Source organism: Pomacea canaliculata, linkage group LG8, assembly GCF_003073045.1.
Source record: "Pomacea canaliculata isolate SZHN2017 linkage group LG8, ASM307304v1, whole genome shotgun sequence".
NCBI lineage: Eukaryota > Metazoa > Mollusca > Gastropoda > Architaenioglossa > Ampullariidae > Pomacea > Pomacea canaliculata.
In genome coordinates, this window is record NC_037597.1 from 1,441,481 (window position 1) to 1,464,069 (window position 22,589).

Genomic DNA, 22,589 nt, shown 5'->3' on the forward strand with positions numbered 1-22,589 from the left:
TCCGATATCTTGAGGTACATGGAATAAAACTATGGGAGAGTTGGGGGCTGTGTATTGGGAATCCATACGTGATATCTTGACATGGGGTAGCATACATTGACTATCCATACCTGATATCTTGGTACATGGAATAAAACTATGGGAGAGTTGGGGGCTGTGTATTGTTTGTCCATATCTATGGACCTTTTTGCCAACATTGTTTTGACCTCTTTCAGTGCATAGCAATAACAGTTAAATTATAATTTGTATCCTAAACTGTGTACTCTGATGATTGGTGATTGGTTTTAGTTTGGGGTATGGGTTAGGGTTAGAGGTATTATACTGACAAGGTAGGGTTATGGTTAGTTTTAGGGGTTGAGACAGAGGGAACATGCTTTTCAGCCTGGAGCTGTGGACTTTTTTCCTGGTATTGTATGTGCAAGCTGAAAAAAGCGATGAAAGGACTTTGGGGGTTTGAGTTTCTAGGAACTATGGTTTGCAAATTTAGGTAATGATAAAAGTATAGATCCCCATTTCACTGGATCAAAAAACGTGTGGCACGGACATCTCTGGATTAAGATTTCTGGCCTCCCGTACTTGTGCACATATTAGGCTTGAGAAACTCCAGTCCATTGACGTAGATCCCCATGCTGTTATAGACATTTCCTTCCTTCTGTATCCCTTAAACTGCCTTTAGTGGCCAACATTAAATGCATGTGGACAAAGCGCAAGTCTGTTTGAACAGCCCTAATAAGCTCTTATTATTTTCTTTCAGGTGAGACAAAAGATTTGGGATTCACATATGACAGCTCAACAAAAATACTTGTAATTCGAAAGCCTGGGGTGAATATTTTATTACCATGGACCATAACTCTTCACTAAAAATGCCTGCTGATACCTAGGGAGTGATTGTGTTGGGAATTACTTTTGAGTTGTCTGCTGTATGCTGTCTGCTGAATTGTGTGAAATTGCACTATCTAGTTACCCTCTACATGTTTTATTCCACCCTAATATTTCATGAGCATTTTTCCTAATGCCATTTAAATGAAAGGATAATCACTTATTTAGTTAACAGTGGAAAAAAAAGTTTCAGTTTTATGTTAGTACCATTTTATTCCACTTTATGAACATTTTTTCCCCGTTTTGCTGATCATAATCGGTAGCTGTGCTCATTCACTGGACCAAAGTGTCACCTTTGTTTCTAAAGATTGATTTGGGTGGCATGGATGTTACGATGGAAGGGTATGTACTATATATATATAAACAGCACAATTAGGCTTAGGAATATCTGTTATGTGATGCGAAGAACATGGCATGTTCTTTCCGAATTAGTGCAATTTTTGTAATGCAGTACTTATTTTAGACAGTTGACTTTGATGTGTCATGCAGGCATATTATAATTGTTAGATTTATTTTCCAACAGTGAGAAATGGCAAATTTTTCATGATTTTGTAATAGACGGAAGTGGGTTGTGTGTTAAATGCTGCAGGCCTCAGGGGGAAGGGGTTTTAAAAAAAAATGCGCAAAGCCTGACATAAGAAAATATTTAAAAATCAACATTGCCATCCATGTCAGTGTCACATTTTAATGAAACCAGCATCAATGTCATGAAAAGCTCACAATTTGTTAAATCTAATAGAAAACACTACCAGCTGTCTTGGGTTTTTTTCCTTTGCAAGTTTAGACTCTTAAGTCTTGTACAACCTTTCTACATAGTATTTGATCAAAGACTTAATTATCCAAATAATTGCTGGGAACTGTCATGAGAGAAAGTCTGTGTGACGGAGGGGGGTGTGCTATCCCTGTCCTATACAGACAAAGCATACTGATACACTGTGGACTATACTGTGGCCACGCTATGCTTGCTGGCCACAGCTGGTCTAAGAGTACAGTATACTGGTGTGCATTATACCATAATCAACCCACCACCGAAGTACTGCTACTCTCCCCCCTCCCGCCTGCCTCAAAGCTAAACGGCGTTTAAAAAATTTGGTCTCCATACCAAAAAAAAAAGAAAGTTTGGAATGACTGTACAAATTTTGGTCCAAGATTTGACTTTTCACCAAGAGTATATAAAAAGAAAAAAAAATAGCCCTCAACCTGGGCTGGGAAACCAGATTGGTCCATCTCCATTCTCTTACAGAAGTGTTCATAAGTATATTTAGAGAGAGATACAAAGGTTTGTACATGGCAGCCCATTTGCATTATAAGCATAATTTATACAAGGAACAATATTTGTATCTTACATTAAAAATTCTTGTAAAGAGAAAGCTGCCCTTTTATATTTCTTGACACATAAATGCATAATGAACCCTGGCATAAATTAACAAACATCCTGAATTCATCCTGCTTAGTAATCTTATGTACATCACTTAAGGCTTCTGTCCCTTTCAACCAACATGGCACCTAGCAACCATTGTCCGACAATCAATAGACTACAGTGTTTGTGTTTACAGGTTCTCTGAACATCTGTCCCTCTGATGCACTGACAATATGCTAGCATGTTCACTTTAAATCTTAACAGTTTACTGCCAGTCAACTCTAACCCTGTTTGTGCGTGGAGCCAGACTATTTGCAACATTCCAGACCTTGATAAATGTTCACAGCTTTCTCTATACAGACACATTGTTCATCTTAACATCTATGTTGGTTTGAGCACTTATTTAGTCTGCTGGAACTTGGTGATAAGACTGCGCACCCAGCCGCGCATTATAACAAGATTGTCCGTGTCATTATGGTATTGTTCTGGGCGATTCACAGAACTTTCTGTTTTCTCTTCATGTTTGGCTTTGTCAGACTGTTCTTGCGGCTTGCAAGCCTCCCCCCTTGAAATGTGCCCAGAATGTGCTCGATGCATAAACTGGTTACCTCGACTCTCTGGCCTGGATGATCTTTGAGCTGTTGAATGTACTGGAGGGGGAGTCCTGTCCCGCTGCCTTCCTCTGTCTTCACTTGCTGATCGCTTAGAGAGATGAGGTCGGTACACAGTGCTGTTATGAAGACTCTGAAGGCGCTGGCGTATTAGGTTGCTTGGTTCTCGTCGTCGAACTTCTCTGGGCGTCAGCTGTCGAGGCTTGAACTTTTCCTCGATGTACTGAACCACCTCACGAATGGACTTGCCATACATCACCCGGTCTCTGTCTTCCTCCTCCTCTGTCTCTCTCTGGCTTTTTCCATACGGATTACTATTCAGAAAAATGTCCGATTCAAAGGCTACAGATAGTCGACGTTCATAAAAGCTGTCTCCTGAATCTAAAGAGGAGCAAGAACTGTGATGTTTGCTGGCCATGTCTGCCGTACCTGAGTCTTGCACCAAACAGCTCACACTGCCTGCTAATGATTTGGCTTTTTTGTGAGATGTCTGGTCACCGGACGCAGCACTGTGCAGAGAGGTTCTGTGGTTCAACTGCTCTAAAGGTATGCCATTCACTTCTGTTGGATTCAGTCCTGAATCCACGACAAAAATGTTTGAAGGCTCAGAAGTGCTTTCTTGGCTAGAGAATTTGCACAAAGACAGCGCTTCCTCGTCTTGTCCATGATCACCTTTAGCACCCACAGCTGCGGTGTTTGCCATACGAGAACCAATCAATGAGGAACCTAAAGCGTGCTCTCGGAGAACTTCCTGTAGTTCAGCTGGTGGTTTGCCAGATGCAGCTGAAGCACAACTATCTTTGTTAGAAACACACTGAGTATCATCATCCTTATGCTTGAGTCCTAATTTATGTGTCAATGCTGTCAGCTTGTTTTTCAGAGTGCCCACAAGACTATCACTAGAATTGCTGTTCATACTGTCATAGGATGAGGTTGAAATTGTTGACACTCCAGACAGGCGATTCAGGTTTGGATCCCGATGGCCATGACCCTGCTGCAGAACGATACTATCTTCATTGGAGGAGGAGGAGATTGTTGACACATCAGACAAACGTTTGATATTAATGTCCTCACTGCCAGACACTGCCTGCTGTGTTGGGTGTGAATTATCATGAAATGGAAATTTTCCAACTGCAGGTGTTGGCTGGTTGGTTTCACAGTATTTTTCCATCTCTGCAATCATACTGTGCTCCTGCAGTGACAAACCATCTGTTTGCGAGGTGTGCGGCAGACTCTTCTGTGCTAAGCCCTGGGGAGTGTCTGAGTGTTTCTGTGGTACTGCCACATTTTCCACTGGGAGAGATGCACTGGAAGGGATGCTTGTTGCTGGATCTGATGAGATTAGTGTTGTCTGGGTTGTCCCTGAGAACCGAGATCTCTGGTGCCTTGCAGATGCTGGTGGAGATGTGGCTGTGACTTCCATGTCTTGTTCTGCATCAGATGACACTTGATCTTGCTGTCTAGAGGATGCATGTGCATCTCTAGGTCCCTTTCTTAGGGCCTCATCTTCACCACCAGCTTTGCTAGTCCTTGTCTTGGGCTGCTCCGAACTGGTGACCCTGGGTCTGTCCAAGAAGAAATTTTTCTCTTTATCGGACAACTGTAATGAGTATCTTTTGATGGTATCCCTGCATAAAGAGTTTGATTTTGAGACAATGTTGGAATCCTTAACAGTATTTGGAAGCTTTGGATCAGAAGCACCAGAAACTGGTCCAATTAGTCTGCTGAGACTGCCGGCCCGTGTTTTAATGTCCGGATCATTAGAGTTCCTGTTTAAGTATACGAGCCAGTCAAGATTCTCCTTAGTAGAGGGCAGTCCCTCTAGGTTTCCACTAGAGCAGCCTTTAGGACTCCAGTCATTATTCTGAGCCACCGGCATGCTCTGCGTGCGCAGTTTCACTGCTGCTGACCGAGCAGGAAGAGTGTAAGATTTTCCAGGAAAAACAGCAGAGTCCTTGGATGAACTATGAGGGTTACGTACCCACGGGTCCTCGTTGAGGTGAGATAAGTCAGTCAGGGAGCCATGGGACAACTTGTCAACGCTACCCCAATTTGTCAGTTTAGCTCCTTGGCCATCCACAATACGCACAGCTCTGTTACGGATCAGATTTTCACGCGATCTACGCAGATACGTATCATGGAAAGCTGGTACCTTCTTGTTTAAGCCATCGTCAGCAACCTCCCAACGCCGCCTGTACTGGTGCTTGGCTTCTATCGCATCAGCAGTAGTGGCAGGGCCACCATCCCCTGACAAGCTATCTGAACTCTTAGAGAAGTCTCCTTTATTGAAGGTAGCGTCACTACTTTTGATCTGTTGACTGGATCGCCTTGGTGGGGTGTTAAGCGCAGGCATGCTGGAATACATGGATGCTTTGCTGCTGCCAACTCTACTGTGGCCACTGTCTTCATGCAGGCCATCAGAATCTGCATCACTGGACTCTCCATTCTCTGAAGGGCTGGAATCATTCTGGCCTGTCGTGCTGTCCTTACTTTCACACTTACTTTTTGGTTTGCTTTGAGAGTCATCAACCATGAGAGCAACTTCCCTTGGGACAGAAAAGGTCAGATCCTGTGAGGTGACTGGCTTCATGCGCATGGCTCGCTTGAAGCTGGAGCCCCGCAGCTGAATGCTGTCTGTGGAGTTGGTCTGCTTGGTGCCTGGATCTGGTGTGAGGTTATCGTCCATAGTGGCCATGCTTTTAGGTGCTGCTACAGGAACAGCTTGCCGACTAGCAGACCCAGCAGCGAAGGCAGTTGGTGCGACGATGCCGGGCAGCGAAGTCTTGGCCAGCATCTGCAGCAAACAGACTTTTATGTAAGCATCAATTCCGGGCCATGTTCATTAAAAACTAGAAGCTCTCAACAACTTTCAGATGAACTAGTTGGAGTGGACTGTGCACTGTGGCTCCGTATGTTTCTTTTTAGATTCGGACTGTTCAAGGATTTCATGGGTTTAAACAAAAATACATTTCATTAACTTGTTGTAATTAAAATTCGGGAATGACTGGGGAAGGAGTTACCTTGGTGCTAGGGTACCACAATATTGTCTGTAACAATAAAGCCGTCTCTATGACTGAATAACTCATCATGAAATAAGCCATGCAGTAACAGATTCTCACCTCGGGCAAACTACGTGCTCTGTCTCGCCCACCAGGCAGTAATTTAGAATCTGATTTGTGCTGGGCTTTAGGAGACGGCTGAAAGATGGCCAAAAAAAACCAAGATCATTGTTATTGCATGATGACAGAAACAAAAGAGGCAAAAGATACCTTAAAATAAATGATTTCAGGCCTGTAACCACAAATGGGTACCTGATTAGATTATCTGAGTAGGTGAAAGGTGGTGGAAGAAGAGTTGTCTGCCATTCACATGCCACACTGTAAATGCTGCGAACTACTAACAGTTCACTGTCCCTATATAGGCAAGGCTATTAGATTAATTATAATGCCATTGCCTTTCTGTGAGGTAGGAACACTGATTTTTCTGAAACATTCACATGCAGTTGCAAGAGAAAATCATACCAGAGCTGATTTTTCAATCCATCAAAAGAAATAGAATCTTTGTTACATCTTTCTTTATACTACCATTGATAACCAGCACACAGCGTGCGCCACAGATTTTATGATAAGATGATGGCAAAGACCACGTACCTTTTTTAGGGCCCCTGCACAAACAGAAAGACTGAACACTATAATATTTGAAAACAAAAATCTCTGAAATGTACATTGCTAGCTTTCCCTCGACCACGTATATCACTCAACAAATTTCCCTCCCATGACATCCGTCAAACACTCCAGTTTGTTTTTGCTTCACTCTACACTGACTGTAAAACAGTCTTTTGTATAATGCTCTCCCTGCCGCCCAACGATTGTATTGCACCACACAATCTGTAGACTATTTCCCACCACCACCAGGATTAACAGCATCAAATCAATGAATCAAAACTCGAGACATTCAAATGATCTGCTGCCAGTCCTGATCTGTAAAGTATAGAACTGCACTCTAAACACCACCTTATTCCACTCTGTCCCACAAACAGCTTCCTAAAACAGTTTTGAATGCCTACAAGTTTCAGTTAGGATTCAAAATATATCGTACCTGTTTGCTGCTTGCCACCATTTGTGGGCTTCTGAGGTTTAAGCAGACTAGACTCTGGAACAAAATGATAAAAAGCTGAGCCACACCGCTATTCAATTCATACAGAAAAGGTACGAACAAGTAGGCCTTCTTTTTATATGGACTGGAGCTATGTATTATATCAAGAGCTGCTACTCATGCCTCTCTGCCACTTGCTATGATTCTACGTGAGTATTCGTTAAGGTGACATTAAGATTCATACCTGACCCTTTGCCACCTGATTTCTTCTAAACCTGCGTTTTTCAAGGTATTCAGGAGCCAGGTGCTGGTGCTTCCATGGTGAGTCAAAGGAATCCTTGCCTACAGCATCTGTACACATTCACCAAAGATACTTGTGTATGTTGCTCACACAACCAAGATGTCACTGTTACAAGGCATTTGAGATGAACGATTGAATCCATACATCATGGTGCTAACAGGCAACGCAGGCTGGACTGTTCTTGACAGAACAAAGCCATCATGAAATTTACTGACAGTGGAAACATTGTGAACTGCAGAAAGGAAAGGGTAGGGACTTCCATGATGTCTCTAGCAAGCTGCGGCTACAACATCGGCTGCTAAATACAGGGCTGTCTTCCGCTCAAATGGTGACGAGAGAAGAATTCAATGACGTAATGTAGTTTAAAGTTTCTTAGTTTAAAAAGTACATTTGGTATATTTCAAGTAAAGACAGAGGCTCAGGATAACAAAGAAATGCTGAGGCAAAGATAATATGTTTACCTACCATTGTCATGACTACGTCCAAGTGCCATAACAAGGTTTTTGACATTGTCAGGGATACTTTTAAAGCTCTCCAGGATAAGCTGCTTGATAGCTTGGCACCACTGCAGTTTCTGATCCATGTTGCGAGCCTGCAATATCAACAATTTCTCCCTTTAAATAACTTCATTCGGTCCCAATACATGGCAGTACAATCATCCCCGATACAAACTCCACCTTGTCTTCACAAACAAGTGTTGCCGAGCTACAAGTTGTGTTCTTTGTAGCACTGCTAGGACACAAAAGGCAAACAGTTTTGCATGTATGGGGAGGTGTAATGCCATCTAGTGTAAGGTGTGTCACTCTGTGCTGCAAGAAATGCATGGCTCTTATTAGGCTGCTTCTGTGTCAGCATATCACCATTTCTATGACAATGGCAACAACAGCTGGGAGTCCCCCACAACAGAACCACCACATAATTTGTCTGCCATAATAGTTTTGTAAAAAAAATTATTCAAGTCTGCTCTTCACTACAATATCACTCTCATCCATTGACTGCTAAGCAGGTCATACTAGGCGGCCACCACAAACACACCTGCAAGGTATGCGAGGCACGAGGGTTGTCAAACGGAATTATCTGGAAACTCAAAGGCTCATTGGGTATGACTTCCACCAACATCAGATTTGAACACTGCAAAAAGATGACCAAAAATAAACAGCTTTATTCTTGGAATAACAAATCTTACATAAGATGGCTCTTTTATTTCCTTAACTGCCTCGGACAGAACCAAAAAATATTGCAGTTTTAAAGCGGTTTTTGTTTCAAAACTCAACTAACCAGGAAACTGCAGTGACATAAATGACATGACGTTAAACTCAAGTCTGAATGTCTTCATGTCGGATGTAAACTTAAATCCTTTCAGATTGTTTCACAGATGAGAGGCTGGTGTGTTAGCTTGTTTTTTGGAAATGGAAATACAGCGAACAATGACAGAAGGCTTAACTATCAAAACTGATATCTACACTGTGCACTTGACAGCTCACCAAAATGAAGGCCTTGCATGTCAACATGCCCCCTTCTTTCTTCTTAGTAACCAAAATTCCCTTCTCAAAGAGAAAAACCTGCCGCGTTGTCTTCGATCCATATAAACGAAATAAACCCTGAAAAATAAAAAGTTTTAAGTAAAGCTGTGTCAAGGAAGCAAAAGTCTATAAAAGATATGTCTATGGACTCGCACGTAAACTCTGTTGCCCACAAAACAGTTTAACATTTTTCCAAATCCATCATCTTTATGAAAATACAGCTTTCGCACAATTTCCAGCAAGTCAAAAGCAAATTCATGACCTATCAAAGGCAGTCCTCCCTGACCAAAGGTACTGATTCTTGGCCAGTCAAAGATGCCCATGTCTGGCCAACACCCACCTCTGCTACAAGTTCTCCCAAGCGAGTGAGGTCCTCGCCTTTGTAGTCCTCCAGCTGACTCTGCACCTCCTGAATGCGTACAGCATGCTCATGGCGTCGCTTCATCTCGTTGATGTGATGCGCCATGTCAGTCATCTGCCCAAGAGCCTTCTCCAGCGTGTCATAGCCTGCTCGATTCTTGTCAAAGTTCTTCAAAATGTTCTGCAAAAGCAAGAAGACTACATGAGGAGGGAAAGACACATAACTCTATGATAATTTTGGACAGGCCAGATGACATAATTCACGGGCTTTCAATAGTCACAGAAACAATAGTATTATTTTTAATGTTGCATCTGCAGCACCGTGGATTCGTTTGCTCTAAAAATTACAAAATCTGTTAGTTGGAGATTAACGTTGACCTTGTAGATGAGCCTTTGATGAGAACTGACATTGACTGAAACTTTGTGTACATCAACATATCAATAAAGAGCAACAAAGCCAGGAGACTCTACCCTTCTAGGACTACGAAAGATGGCCTGAAACACGTCAGCACTACATGTCAGGTAAAAAGCATTAGCTCATCAAAAAGCTTGTAGTTGTATACCTGACATACCTGGAGTAGCAGATGGTATTTGAGGATCCGCTGGACAGGTCGCAGAAGGTATGCCCCAAGTGGCAGTCCATGTCCTAAAGCCTTTTGACATTCCTTGCAAACCTCCGAAAGCTGGGGATCCTGCATGTAGCGTGTCAGAACTTCAACTGCCCTGGAAAGAGAATAATTATCATTGATGAGCAAACTCGGTGATGCTGTGGTGTTCTCATGCTTAAATAAAAAGCTATGTTACTTTCACTGCAGTAAACAGATATAACTCTATTTTCATGAATTTAAACATCTCCAACTGAACTAAACAAGGCAAAGTAGTACCTTGGGTAATTAGTACAGTAGTCCGTGTAGATCACAAAGCCCTTGCTGTGCTTCACAAAACACTCTGCCACAGCCACTGGATCCAGACTACACAGCTCCAGATCAGCCAGAAAGACCCTGACCAACAATATGTGATACACTAAGCAACTGTACATCAGTTGTAAGCTTATCAGGTGGACCCCATCACAAGCTGTTGTGCCTCTACATCAACAGTAAACTGTACTGTAACACTGGCTGACAAACAAACAGGTGTAGCCATCATAAGCTGTGAAGTAAACAATCGCACCACTACCCCATGCCCCTATTTAACCGTTGACATACCAAACCTACGTCATCAATGTTGTTTACTAAGCTGGGGTCCTCTAGGGACCACATTTTTTTAATTTCTCAACTACTTGTTGCAACAGATTACTCAAATCATGTTTGGTGGGTTTCTGAAACAATATTTCAGTGATATTATTTCAACAGTAGTTAGCCAATAAAATTCATAGTTTCTTTTTCATAAGTGTGTACATCTTTACATGTAAAATGTTAACAAGACAGTGAGTACATTTTTACGTCTTATTTCATACAGTATAATATTCCTGTGCAACCAGTTATATAATTTCACTAAAATAAATGGTACAGATTCATGTGTTGCCATCACTGCAGTCCTTAGCACATGTCACAGTTGTGCTGATCTTCCAACACGTATCACGCACAAAGTTACTGAAGGTCTGCAGATGAAAGCTGCTGCGTGAAGTGACCCAATCGCCAGCTTACCTTCCAAAAGCAAAGATGTCTCGAATGTTGCAGAAAAGACACACCAAGTCATCGTGAGCCACCTTCACACCCTCCAGTTTTTCCAATGGCTCCAGGTAACCCTAAGAACAAAGACAGCTTTCTAAATACAAGACAGATATTTATTGCTTCTTAACGAATAAAAAAACATGCTATTGCACAGAAAAGTGACTTTCATCTAGAGGTTACATCTTTGTGCATTGTTTTCTTTTGTACTGTCTACATGGGTTGCTCAGGGAGCACAGCTTAGGTTCAGATTTCATCTCTGGACACACTGTTGTTTTCTGTGGCACGGTTAAAGTAGAGCCAGGTGCGGGAGGTTATGCTTGCTGGTTTGACATATTACACACATTCTTCCCACAACCTCCATAACCCATCTCCCCGCTTTCTCTGCCTCTCAGCACAAAAATGCTACAGAGGTAACTTGTGAAGAAATACAATCATCAACTGTCTTTGGAAGTATCGTACTTTCGCCAGAAAGATTTAGCAAAGATTCAGCGAAGACAGAGTATAAGGAGAGAGTGTGTGTGTGTGTGCACATGTGCATACATTTCAATATCTGCACACTACTACAACAGATGACAACAGGATGTAGGATCTGTGGTCATGGCAGTTATACTGTTATTATGAACATCTGTTCATCCAGGTAAAGCACTGTATATAACTCCCCAGACACCTGCAAATGATCACGTTGCAATTCCTGAAGTGGCAGGCAAATATTTGTATAAACATCTTTGTTTACTTTTTTAAATCTCCATCATTCATACCTGTGACCAGGTGACAAGCTGTGACTGACAATTGACCACGATACTCTACCTACCTAACTTGAAAAAGCCAAGTCCCTTTGTCACCTGACAAAATATATTCAAATTCATATAAACAAGCATAGACTGCAGGCCAATGATCTCGGTCTTTATAAACTGTCACCATCAATGCGAATCCCTTGCCAGCAGTGCAAACTAATATCGTTTCAAAGCCAAACTCCTATTGACTATGAATGGCTTTCACACCCAGGCCTCTAGAAAAAGTGCATTTGCTTTTCAACCTCGATGCTGACGTTTCATGAATCACAGCGCTGGGACCTCTATGAAGTCTATGCAGTATGAAATATTAGAGCGAATGCAAGTTGGTGAATGGTCTCCATGACCATGAATGTGAATTTCTGCAGAAGCAGTCTACGAACCTATTGCACTTCCTAAGTCTTCTTGGATCCAAAATACTGGACAGAAGAAAATGTGAAGGAGAGTAAGGTCACGTGCAAACTTTTTATATATCACAAACCCTGCATTATCTATCTTGAATTCAGACACTATCAGGAGTCTTCACAGCCCAAAGGTTAGTGTTAGTGTGCACAGCTAAGCTAGTCATACCATACAAGCATTTGAGCTGATTTCTTCATGTTAACCAGCTACAGCTATAGCTCTGAGTGATTTATGTGACTACAGCTATAGCTCTGAGTGATTTATGTGACTACAGCTATAGCTCCGAGTGATTTATGTGACTATAGCTATAGCTCTGAGTGATTTATGTGACTATAGCTATAGCTCTGAGTGTTATGTGACTACAGCTATAGCTCCGAGTGATTTATGTGACTATAGCTATAGCTCTGATTAGCCTTTTAGTCTGATGGTGGCTTCCTGCTGAGGCTCCCAAGCATAGCAGCATGGCTATGTGCATACAAGGATCACTTATCTATTTCTGGCCATGATAGCCTTAGTTTAACAGGAAGTTTGTCTATCCAACACATCTGACGACAGAAAATGACCGCACATATTTATGCCGTATACAAGACACTGCCAGTATCTTCCCCTGACATAACCGGTGTCAAAGACCCACACCTTCATACATAAATATTTGATAAAGAAACTATTAAGTTACTGCAGCTAAGTTGTGAGGCTTAATATTGCGGTGGCAAATTGGTGTCAGGATATCTTCATTAGCACCGTTACAACTTTTAAATTATGTATCTAGTGTAGTATCTTATGTATCTAGTCAACTCTAATATTTCAGCTGCCAGCCAAATGCTAACTAGCAAACCAAGATTTGTATTACCAGTGAGGACCAGTGACGCAAACAACCCGATCCGTCTCTCCCACCTTTTACTTATCTGTGGAAAGACTAAACTAACATTTCTACGGACACAAGCTGAGGGTCGGCTTCTGGTTTATCAGTTATTGCCGAGCTCTAAACATTTCCCCAATACTAACCCCTGCACACATTTTAAGTCTTTTACAAAGTCTTGGTGAGTCCAGCAGTTGTGTCACTCAGATAAATGGTCCACTTGGATCCATGGACTTTCCCTGGGCCTCCATGTTTCGGTGTTTTATCACTAAGAATCCAGTTTTTCTCTATCATGTCAGGATCTGTGTGTGTTGTGGGGTGTGAGTGAGCGGGTGATGTAACTGTGTAATACCGGGTCTACATTGTTTGTTGTTGTTGACAACACATTGATTCGTTTGATTACAAAAATAAGTTTAAACTCCGGGAATTCTCCAAAAACATGTAACGAGCAGCTGATCCCTACATCTCACCTGTTGTCTGGAGGTGCGTCGTGCATTCATACTCACGTCTGTGCCACAAACACAAGCTTTCACTGCCTGTGATCTAATCTACACCTACATGCATTACACCTGTGAACTGACCTCATCTCTACAGGTAGTTTTTAACCAGCAAAACTGCTGAAACATTCAAAGCTCAAATGTCGCACGAAGTCCAGTGTATGGTGTGCATTGTGCTGGCTCACAATAAGGTTTGGACTTCACTCAGCATCCTGACCAACATACCCTTGGCTACAGCAGTTTGTCGAGAGTTGTATGACTTTTAAAGTTTGGACTACACTACTTTCGGACCATAGCAGCTTTTTTTTTTTTTTTTTGCTTTATTTGATTTCTGTGACAAAGGTATACAACTACACAACAGTAAGCAATTTTCTTTAATGCATACTTTAAAAAAATATTTTTATCTTTTATTCTTTCTTTGGTTTTGAAACTCCTCCTCCATTGAGAAGTAGGGTGGGGGGCAGACCTCCTACACTAAGGGTGGCAGCCCTGACAGGTACCGTGGTAGGAGGAGCTGAACCTGACAAGACTAACGTACAAACTCTTAGATCAGGTGTGAAGTCTGCAGATTACATCTCACAACATTGGGAAGGTGAGCTACAGCCTGCAACCCTCGAGCAGCCCGCCACAACCTCCTCCTCCTCCCCCTCCACACATCTGTTAAACTGGCCTAAAGACTAAACCTAGTCACTTAATCCCAATACATACTGCAAGTGGGCGGACCTTACATGGTCAGTGGCAATAAAATGTCGACAATCTAGTCACCTGTATGACAAAGGACAACTACAATGCCCTAACTTCTTTCTCGATAAGTAAATATTTTGATGCATGTGTTGTTGTTTATTGACGCCTTGTGTTTAAAGTCGTAGCCTACAGTAACCATGACAGTAGCCAGGCTGAGGTCCCTCTCCACATTTTCTACACTTCATTCAAAGAACAAGCGACTACACGGTGCATAGCCTAGAGGCCGTGGAGACAATGAACATGGTTCATCGTGCCTAGTGTGTGGCAACTGCAAGGTTCAGCCCAACCGTCACCTCCTGCGCAGTTTATCTTCTGTGATTAATCAGCGGCCAGGAAAAGATTTCCGGTTACAGGCCCAGGCTAGCCTTAAAACCACAGACCTTCAGATTGCAAGTCGATCGCATTAACTACAAAGATAAGGCACGTCCTTTCCACACTCCCACCGCCACCCGCAAAAAGAAAACAAAAACAAACAAACAAACCGTGCTGTGGGAATGAAAAATGGAAAAACCAAAAGAATTTCCTACAGTTCTGACAAAAATAATTTGGTCCTCGTGGAGGCGGAGGCTGCTGCCCAAAGTGAATGAAGTAAAACATTGTACTGTTGGAGTGTGAGGTGACAAGGGGAGGCTATAGTACAGTTATCCCCCCTGCCGCTACCTGACTATAGCGGGGCGCGGTGTCTAGTCCCTGGCAGAGACAAACGACTCCGACTGCAGGCTGGCAGCGCGATAACGAGGCCGACGAGCCTCGGCACCGAGAGTAAAGTGAACAGGATTACAGGTGATGCCAGGGGACAGGAGGGTTACGGGGAGTGAGGGGTAGCTCACTCGTCACCATCTCAACCGTCGTCTAGATGATCGTGGAACGAAGACAATGACAAAAAAAAAAAAAAAGCAAAACGCAATCTCGACAGGCAGACGACGAATACCGACAGGCAGGTACACAACATATACTCCAGAAGGCAGGCAGGTAGACACACAGATAGACACACAGGTAGACATACAAGTAGACACACAGGTAGACAAGGAAGACTACGAGCGGGCAGGATAGCAAGCAGGATCAGACGCAACAAATTCTGACATGAGAATGAATTCTGAGAGATGACGGGATCCGCACCGCACTATTCGGAATTCAATGTCTCTCTAAATGAAACCGTTCTTCGCTCAGCATCCAGCCATCCTTCCCTTCGTTCAGCTAGGCATCCATCCACCCATCCAGCCAGCCACCCAAGCTGCCTACCTTGATGATGGCCTGCAGGCTGTCGACGTACACGCGCTCCGTGTCCACGATCTCCGCCACCACGCGCTGCACGTACGTCACGTAGGAGTTGCCCGCCCCCTTGGTGCTGCCCCCTCGAGCCCCACCTCCCACCTCCTCCCCGCGGGCAGCGACCCCCTCCACGGCACAGGGCATCGTGTCACCTTTGACCTCCACCGATTTGTCCATTTCCATGGCCGAGGTCTCCACACTCGGGGGAGGCGTTGGGTTGCCGTCCGTGACTGGGGAGGGGGTCGCGGAATCCGAGGAGAAAGTTTCTGCTGCGGCTACAACCTGCAGGGATGAAGGTGAAGATTCGGTTGAGGTCGCGTCCTGAGGGGTCAAAGGTGAGCAGTCAGAGGTCGAAGGTGGCCTTCCATCAGGAAGCGCAGCTGCGGCCACGGCGTCGTGGGGAGACAATCCCATGTGCGGGAGTTCTGGGAGGTCAAAGTGCGAGGACAGGAACTTCCGGCGAGCCATGGCGGTGGGTGAGAGAGGCGTCCACGTCACTGGCTCACCCTCACCACCGCCGCTACTACACGACTGCAGCGCTCCTGCCGACACCGACGACGGCGATGTCTTCTCACCAGAATCCTTGGAAGAAGGTAGCGGAGGACTGACACTACCACAGTCTGCAGCAGCAGCAGCGCCCCCACGCATCAGTCTGCGAATGCTCTCAGGCACGCTGAGCACCACGGGTCTCAAGGTGCTGTGCAGCGGCGTCATGACGATGGGCTCCATCTTGGAGGCACCTCCCAGCGAGGTCTGACCCTTCTTCTCATGGTCCTCGCACTCACTCTGTTTGTCTTCTGGTGACACAGGAGTACCTGTCTGTGTTGGTGACACAGGAGTACCTGTCTGTCCTGTCTGTCCTGTTGTGCTGCTGGGTCTCGGCATCACGTCCTGCGACACCAGGCAGCTCTCCCCCTGCAGGTCCGCCTCCCCTTCAGTCGATGTCAGGCCCTGGCTCCTCCTCCTGTCCACAGACTCGCCGTTGTCCGACTCCATGACACCAGCCATCATCTCTCCACGCTGGTCTGAGGTCACCGACAGGTCTGAGGTCACGGACAGGGAGGAAGTGCTGGACACATGGTCTCCGTCCGCGTCACGTGACAGGTTGGGACGCTTGAGCTGCAGGCGCGGGAGGGAAGTGGAGGAAGCAGACGACAGGGAGCTGACGCTCAGGGGCCGCTTCTTGGTCTCCTTGTCGGCGGGCAGCATGGTGGGCGGCTCCACGAACGATGCTGGACGGCCGGAGGGGACGAGGCTGCATGGAAGCAGGAGGCGGCGCTGGGTGCTGCAGCTGGTCACCCAGATTCCCTGCACGTGCGATGCGCGCTGGCTGTCGTCGTCACGCACCACTGGCTGGACGCTGTCCTCCGCCTCGGTGGCGAGGTTGTCGTAAAGGTTCAGCAGGGAGGGCGCGAGGTCGAGGGAAGAGCCTGTAAAAGAAGATGGCTTCTGTCACTGACATCGACTGCCAAACGTCTCCTACAGGAGAACAGAGACACGATGCTATTGAGGAGACTGCAGTTAGTAGGAGAAAACTAACAATAAGTTGTTTACAGCTGCAACAGGTAAATAACATTTACACGAGAAGTTTGTGAGGCAACATGAACGTGACAAGAATCTCCTGACAATTAACTAGGAGGTCAGAGGTCAGCTTTGATATGACGAGTCACAGGGCGAAATCAGAATGAGGACATCGCTGACAGCAGCGACATCAACAGTGTCGACCAGCAACCGAGATGTCAGCAAGAAAACTGTGCGTGGTTAAATACACACACGTGCACGCACACACATACATAAATATTACACACACACAAACATATTACACACACATTACACACATGCACACACACGACCGTGTGACCGCTCAGAGAGATTTGGAGTCAAGAGACTACTGCCCGAGCTACACCTGCACACCTGTGTGTCTACCTGCTACAGATGTCGTGTTGATGTCAAGTCGCCAGCAGTAAGACTAACGTGCTGACAGAAGACTGTAGGTGGCGCTGGTAGTCAGGCCACCCCGCTCACAGAGTCAAGACAACCGCGCACACCACCCACCTACCCGGTGTAAGTAGTGCTACCTGGGTGGTTAGTTAGTTGAGGTGCCGACTGCTACACGGGTGGCGGCGCAACATCTCGCAAACAAACAATTCCTCATAAAAATGTTCCTTTAATCATTTGTTATATCAAATCATGACAGCGGCGGTTGGCTGTTTGCTGTGGTCGCCATTGCTACAGGTGAGACGAGACGCATCGTGCAGTTGATCGTAGGCATCTTCGTCTGTGTTCCTCACGACAGCTGGTCCTCACCGAGCAGGTAACAAACGGGTAACGGACAACTAGCGGGCAGGTAACGGGTGGACAACACACAGCTAGCACGCAGACAACAGGGGAACGACGGTTAGCTAGCACGTAGATAAGACGTAACGAGCACGTAGAGAGCAAATCCACATGCAAATGTCAAGGTTGGGAAGGTTTAGACCTACCAAAGAATTCCTCCCAGGTGATGGAATAGCGACAGGTGTCTGAAGCCGACACCTGGTCGCCGCTTGTCACCATCACCTCGCACCTGAACTGACAGTGCAGCCGCTGGCACTCGGCGCACACGACCAAGGACAGCCCGTTATCACACACGTTCATGTTGTTGTTGTTGTCGTCAGGACAGGCGCCACTCGCCATCGTCACTCACATCTGTTCATCAAGTCCAACTCTCCTCCTCCTTTCTTCGGAATTTTCTTAGCCAGGTGTGGAAGGTGGTCTTGCGGGTGGCGGGATTGAGAATGGAAGCACAGAGGAATGCGTGAATGATGTTCCAGAGTCCCTCCCTCCGTCCCACAGAGGTACCCCGGCGAGTGCCTTCCTGTGGCCTCTGACCCGAGGGGGACGTTGAGGCGCCGCACGATGCCAACGTCTGTCCGTACACAACGGTCGGCAGTCAGCGCATGCGCATCTACCACCAGGCGTGTCCCTCCCACACACTCTGTAAATAGACTACAACTGTTTACAAACAAAACATCTTGGCTAGCCACGTGTAAGGTCACAGGTAGTCTTCACACCGAGACGTTCAGTGAAGACAGACCCTCCCACACTCCTCCACACGTGTCCTCGCCAGTCTCGCGACTTTTGTTTGTTACCTGTGCGTACTAGAGTCTGTCCGCTACCTACATCCTTATCTCAGACAGGGACACGTGTTCACACTGATGTCGCCAGCTCTGCTCTGAACACATGTCATCAAAGTTGATGAAAACACTGGCACTCACTGGCCTCTGTGACGTCATTGGAAACGGTGACGGGTGGAGGGCAGCCACGCGGTGTGGTTAGACCACGGTGTGGTACTCGACAGAGAACTGACTCACACGCCTTCCAGCTTCTGTCAGACGGAGGGTGCGGGTTATCTGATCTCGCACCAGTGGACCTGTCATCTGGGTAGATAAGGTGTGGGCGGAGACAGCCGGAGACACACCCACGCTGTGGCAGGTGAATGGGGACGTGAGATATACTGCGGCCACGGCGGCTACGACCTCAGATGACCCGTGGGGTGTCCCGCTCCGCCCAGACGAAAGCTTGCGCGAGGTCGGCACCACGAAGTATGCAGCACACGACCACTGGTCACCACGTCACGTGTTCAGTGCTACACATCAACCACGTGATCAGGACCCCATAGCCACAACAATGCATGACAACAACATCAACGTTGACTGGCGGCTTTTAAATCGCTGTTGTCCAAAGCGTGAAATAAACATTTTGTTTTCGCTATCACTCTACTCACAACACAGGACACGTCACAGCTGTCCTCACACACAGAACACGTCACAGCTGTCCTCACAACACAGAACACGTCACAGCTGTCCTCACACACAGAACACGTCACAGCTGTCAAGCTCCATCCGCGGTGTCGAGCGACGCAGCACTAAATCTGCCGACGACTTACTGCCACGAGCGTTAACCACGAGGGCAGGCATTACCACGAGGGCAGGCGTCAATCACCCTCCTGACGTCACACGAAGCAGCACTCAAGGTTAGGCGGGTGCCCGCCTCCTGTCAAGACAGTCCACCCGCCATTTGTAACGCATTCTTGACATTCTCGCGACATGCTCGTCACAAACGAGTTGCTGTTTGAATCACGGACTAAGCACCTTGATGTCTACCTTGATGTCTACCTTGATGTCTACCTTTGTCAAGAGACAGCGGTCGAGACTGACGTCATCAACAGAGCGGACCGACGTTCGCACACGTGAAACAGAAATGACAATCAAATAATCTCAGGGTAGCAATCTGGCAACCAGCGAAAACCTCGAAACGAGCTGCACAAACGTGATGACAACAGTCACGTAAACCATGTTTACAGTCACGTAAACACGTTGGTAAGTCACAAGGCGGTGTCACAGAGGTCAGGGAGACACAAGGTGAGCTCAGCCGCCATGTCCACATCAGATGACAGGGGTCGCCCCTCCCCCTAAACAATAAGTCGAAGGACAATGGAGATAGAGCCCTGACCTGACCTTTGACACGGCCAGCAGTCAAGATGACAGCAATGACGTCTGTAGAAGCTGTGTTCACAGAGTTCCAGTGTTTAGCAGGTGAACATCTCTTCACGCCTTCTGCCCTCCGCAGTGAGACAGACGGTCTGTACGTGAGTCTAAGTGGACAGTCTGAAGGCGACGACGATACGTGAAGGTTTAAAACACGTAACTCCGAGATGACGTCAACGTCGACACCACGTAACTCCGAGATGACGTCAACGTCGACACCACGTAACTCCGAGATGACGTTTACGTCGACACCACGCAACTCCGAGCTGACGTCAACGTCGACACCACGTAACTCCGAGATGACGTTTACGTCGACACCACGCAACTCCGAGCTGACGTCAACGTCGACACCACGTAACTCCGAGCTGCCTTCAATAATCTTTTTGAACGATGGACAGGCTCGAGTTGTAAGGTCCTCGTCTCAATCACCTCTCACAACATCAACAAACCTCTGTCACGTGACATTTTCAAGGCAGTGTTGACAAACACGCTGTCCGCGAGCGGTCAACAAGATGCAGGCGACGACACCCGACGGTTCCGCACGAACCTCCGACGCTCTGTTGATGTTCTTTAGACAGATGTTGCTCGGGCCCACCCAGGTCCGCATCACAGGGGCCCACCTCGCAAGCTCCCGCACCTTGTGGGCTCGGCACTACGTTGTGTGTGTGGCTGCACACAGCCGACTGAGGCGGTTCCACGTCGCCTGCTGGCTTTCATCTCGCCAGTCGCCCGGAGGTACTACGTCTTGTCCTATCAGCTTACCTCCCTCCTCATCTTTCTCTGCACAGCAGGAACGCAGTCAGCTTCTCTCCCCTCCACACACCCACGCCGCCCTCCATCACCACACCCACGCCACCCTCCATCATCACACCCACTGTCGGGTAGGAGGATGAAGCCCCGCGTTCCCGCCTTTTCCCCCCTTGCAGCGATAAGAGAGCGAGATCACGTATCGCCGAGTACTGTGTGTCATAGGTTAGAGGAGAGATATCACCCCGCGGCCCGCCTATGGTGTCCGAGGACGTGAGTGGTTCTCCGTGCCCAGCAGTTTATCAGATGCTGTGAACCCAGTCTGGCCTGACTGATACACACCAACAGTCACTTCCTGCACGTGGAGGTGCGAGAATCCTCCCCACAACCTCCAGCAACCATTGGAAAACAGGATTTTAGGATCTTGGTCACTAGCGCACTGAGCGCCGGTCACGAGAAGTCAGCCTCGGACACAGGGTGGGTGACAGATGTACAGATACAATACCCACCAACTGGCACTGACACTGACAGTCACACTGACACTGACAGTCACACTACATGGCAGTAGTCTACTGACACCTGCACAGGTACACAGGAAGTTACACGACAGACTAAAGCACAGTTTCCCCACAATGACATGACATGTCATGATACGGTTCACTGACAATAAATTGTAGATGAACGTACACTAATGTCACACTACAGTTTGCTGACAGACATGTAGCTCTACTAATGTCGGGAAATGTGGAAATCACGTGATTCGGATCCTGCGTGAACACCGTGATGTCAGTGCGGACAGGAGAGACAAACTCCATCAGGAACAGCCAGCACGTGCATCTCTAACGCCTCGGGTCACGTGATGCAGACCTATTTCTCCACGTTCTCTCCACGAGCACCCTTACTGACCTGCACACAGGTCCCCTCCCCCTCCAACATGGCGGTCATCCAGCAGCAGTCAGGCGTGACCTCTGGGGTCAGCCACACGTGCAGTCACCACACCCTGTCCACGCTGCCACGTTTCACCGACTTCCACCCACCCGGCCATTCACCATGGTCTGAACAGCTTCAAGTCTCGTAAGCATGCCGCAGGAGGAGGCTGGGGGGAGGTTGGGGCGCCACCCACGTTTGCGATAAAAGGCGGTTAGTGAAATCACATCTCCTCTCACATCTCTCCGCACATCTCGCCCCTCGTCTGCTTGTTCGCGCATCGTCGTCACGACAGACGAACGTCTACAAACAGTTCTCTCCACTTGCCGCACTCACCACCACACTCGGCGATGCTGTCTGTAGTCTCGCTCCACGGTGAGCCACTCCTACTCTCGTCCCGAGTCTCGGGCCCCGTGAACGTCAGCCACCCCGTCACCCGCCGATAAGCACTGACGTCGCTTTGTTGTCGCAAGATAAGACATCGCCGGCGTCAGATACGCGCGCCACTCAGAAGACAGGAAGGTTTGAGCTTCTGACAGTCATTCCGTGAGTGCTGGCATCCAGAAATACTCCGACACAGACTAGGGGTGGGTGGGCAGGCAACTCTGGCCCCTCAGTCTGTAGGCACCGTCAGTGCAAAGGTCACGTGGTAACATACCCTCGGTGTTTGCCCTGAGTGGCTGGCAGCGCCACTTCACCCGAGGCTTGCAAAATATTTCTAAACACGTGATGCGAGTACCCGCATCTGGTGGCCAGGGTACACAACTCCAGACTGCGTTAGCCAGACAACGGGTGGACTAGTGCTACACGGGGCAGCCAGGACTGAATAATTCTAACATTATGTGAACAGTGAACAGTGAGCAGTCACAACATTTAGTGGAGTGCACGTGACCCCAGCGCATTCTCGCCGCCCGCCGCGTGCATGTGTGAGTGACGACACTCAACAATGAGCAGGAATGCGCGGCTTGACCTCCGACCTTCAAACCAAGGTTTGCTATCATCGTCTCCACTTCACGCTT

General features: G+C 46.9%; 2 protein-coding genes across 7 annotated transcripts in view; one reads left to right on the top strand and one right to left on the bottom strand.

Moving 5' to 3' along the window:
- The window catches only part of LOC112569820 (neutral alpha-glucosidase AB-like), a 29,679-nt gene extending 28,052 nt beyond the window's left edge, over window positions 1–1,627 (top strand). For all 6 annotated transcript variants that reach the window (XM_025247813.1, XM_025247816.1, XM_025247811.1 and 3 more), the window contains one exon: window positions 755–1,627. In XM_025247813.1, the coding sequence (XP_025103598.1) occupies window positions 755–861 (107 nt within the window). In that variant the 3' untranslated portion in view covers window positions 862–1,627. The remainder of the gene's footprint in view (window positions 1–754) is intronic.
- LOC112570273 lies at window positions 1,551–20,133 on the bottom strand. The gene is made up of 14 exons (XM_025248654.1): window positions 17,851–20,133; window positions 15,338–16,797; window positions 10,776–10,876; window positions 10,014–10,130; window positions 9,702–9,852; window positions 9,110–9,310; window positions 8,731–8,847; window positions 8,282–8,377; window positions 7,712–7,838; window positions 7,190–7,296; window positions 6,949–7,002; window positions 6,509–6,514; window positions 5,970–6,047; window positions 1,551–5,644 (listed from the first exon to the last, which is right to left on the bottom strand). Exons 1-14 carry the CDS (start codon window positions 18,041–18,043, stop codon window positions 2,639–2,641), a joined length of 5,814 nt encoding a protein of 1,937 aa, XP_025104439.1. The 5' UTR covers window positions 18,044–20,133; the 3' UTR covers window positions 1,551–2,638.
- Window positions 20,134–22,589: the final 2,456 nt, after the last annotated feature.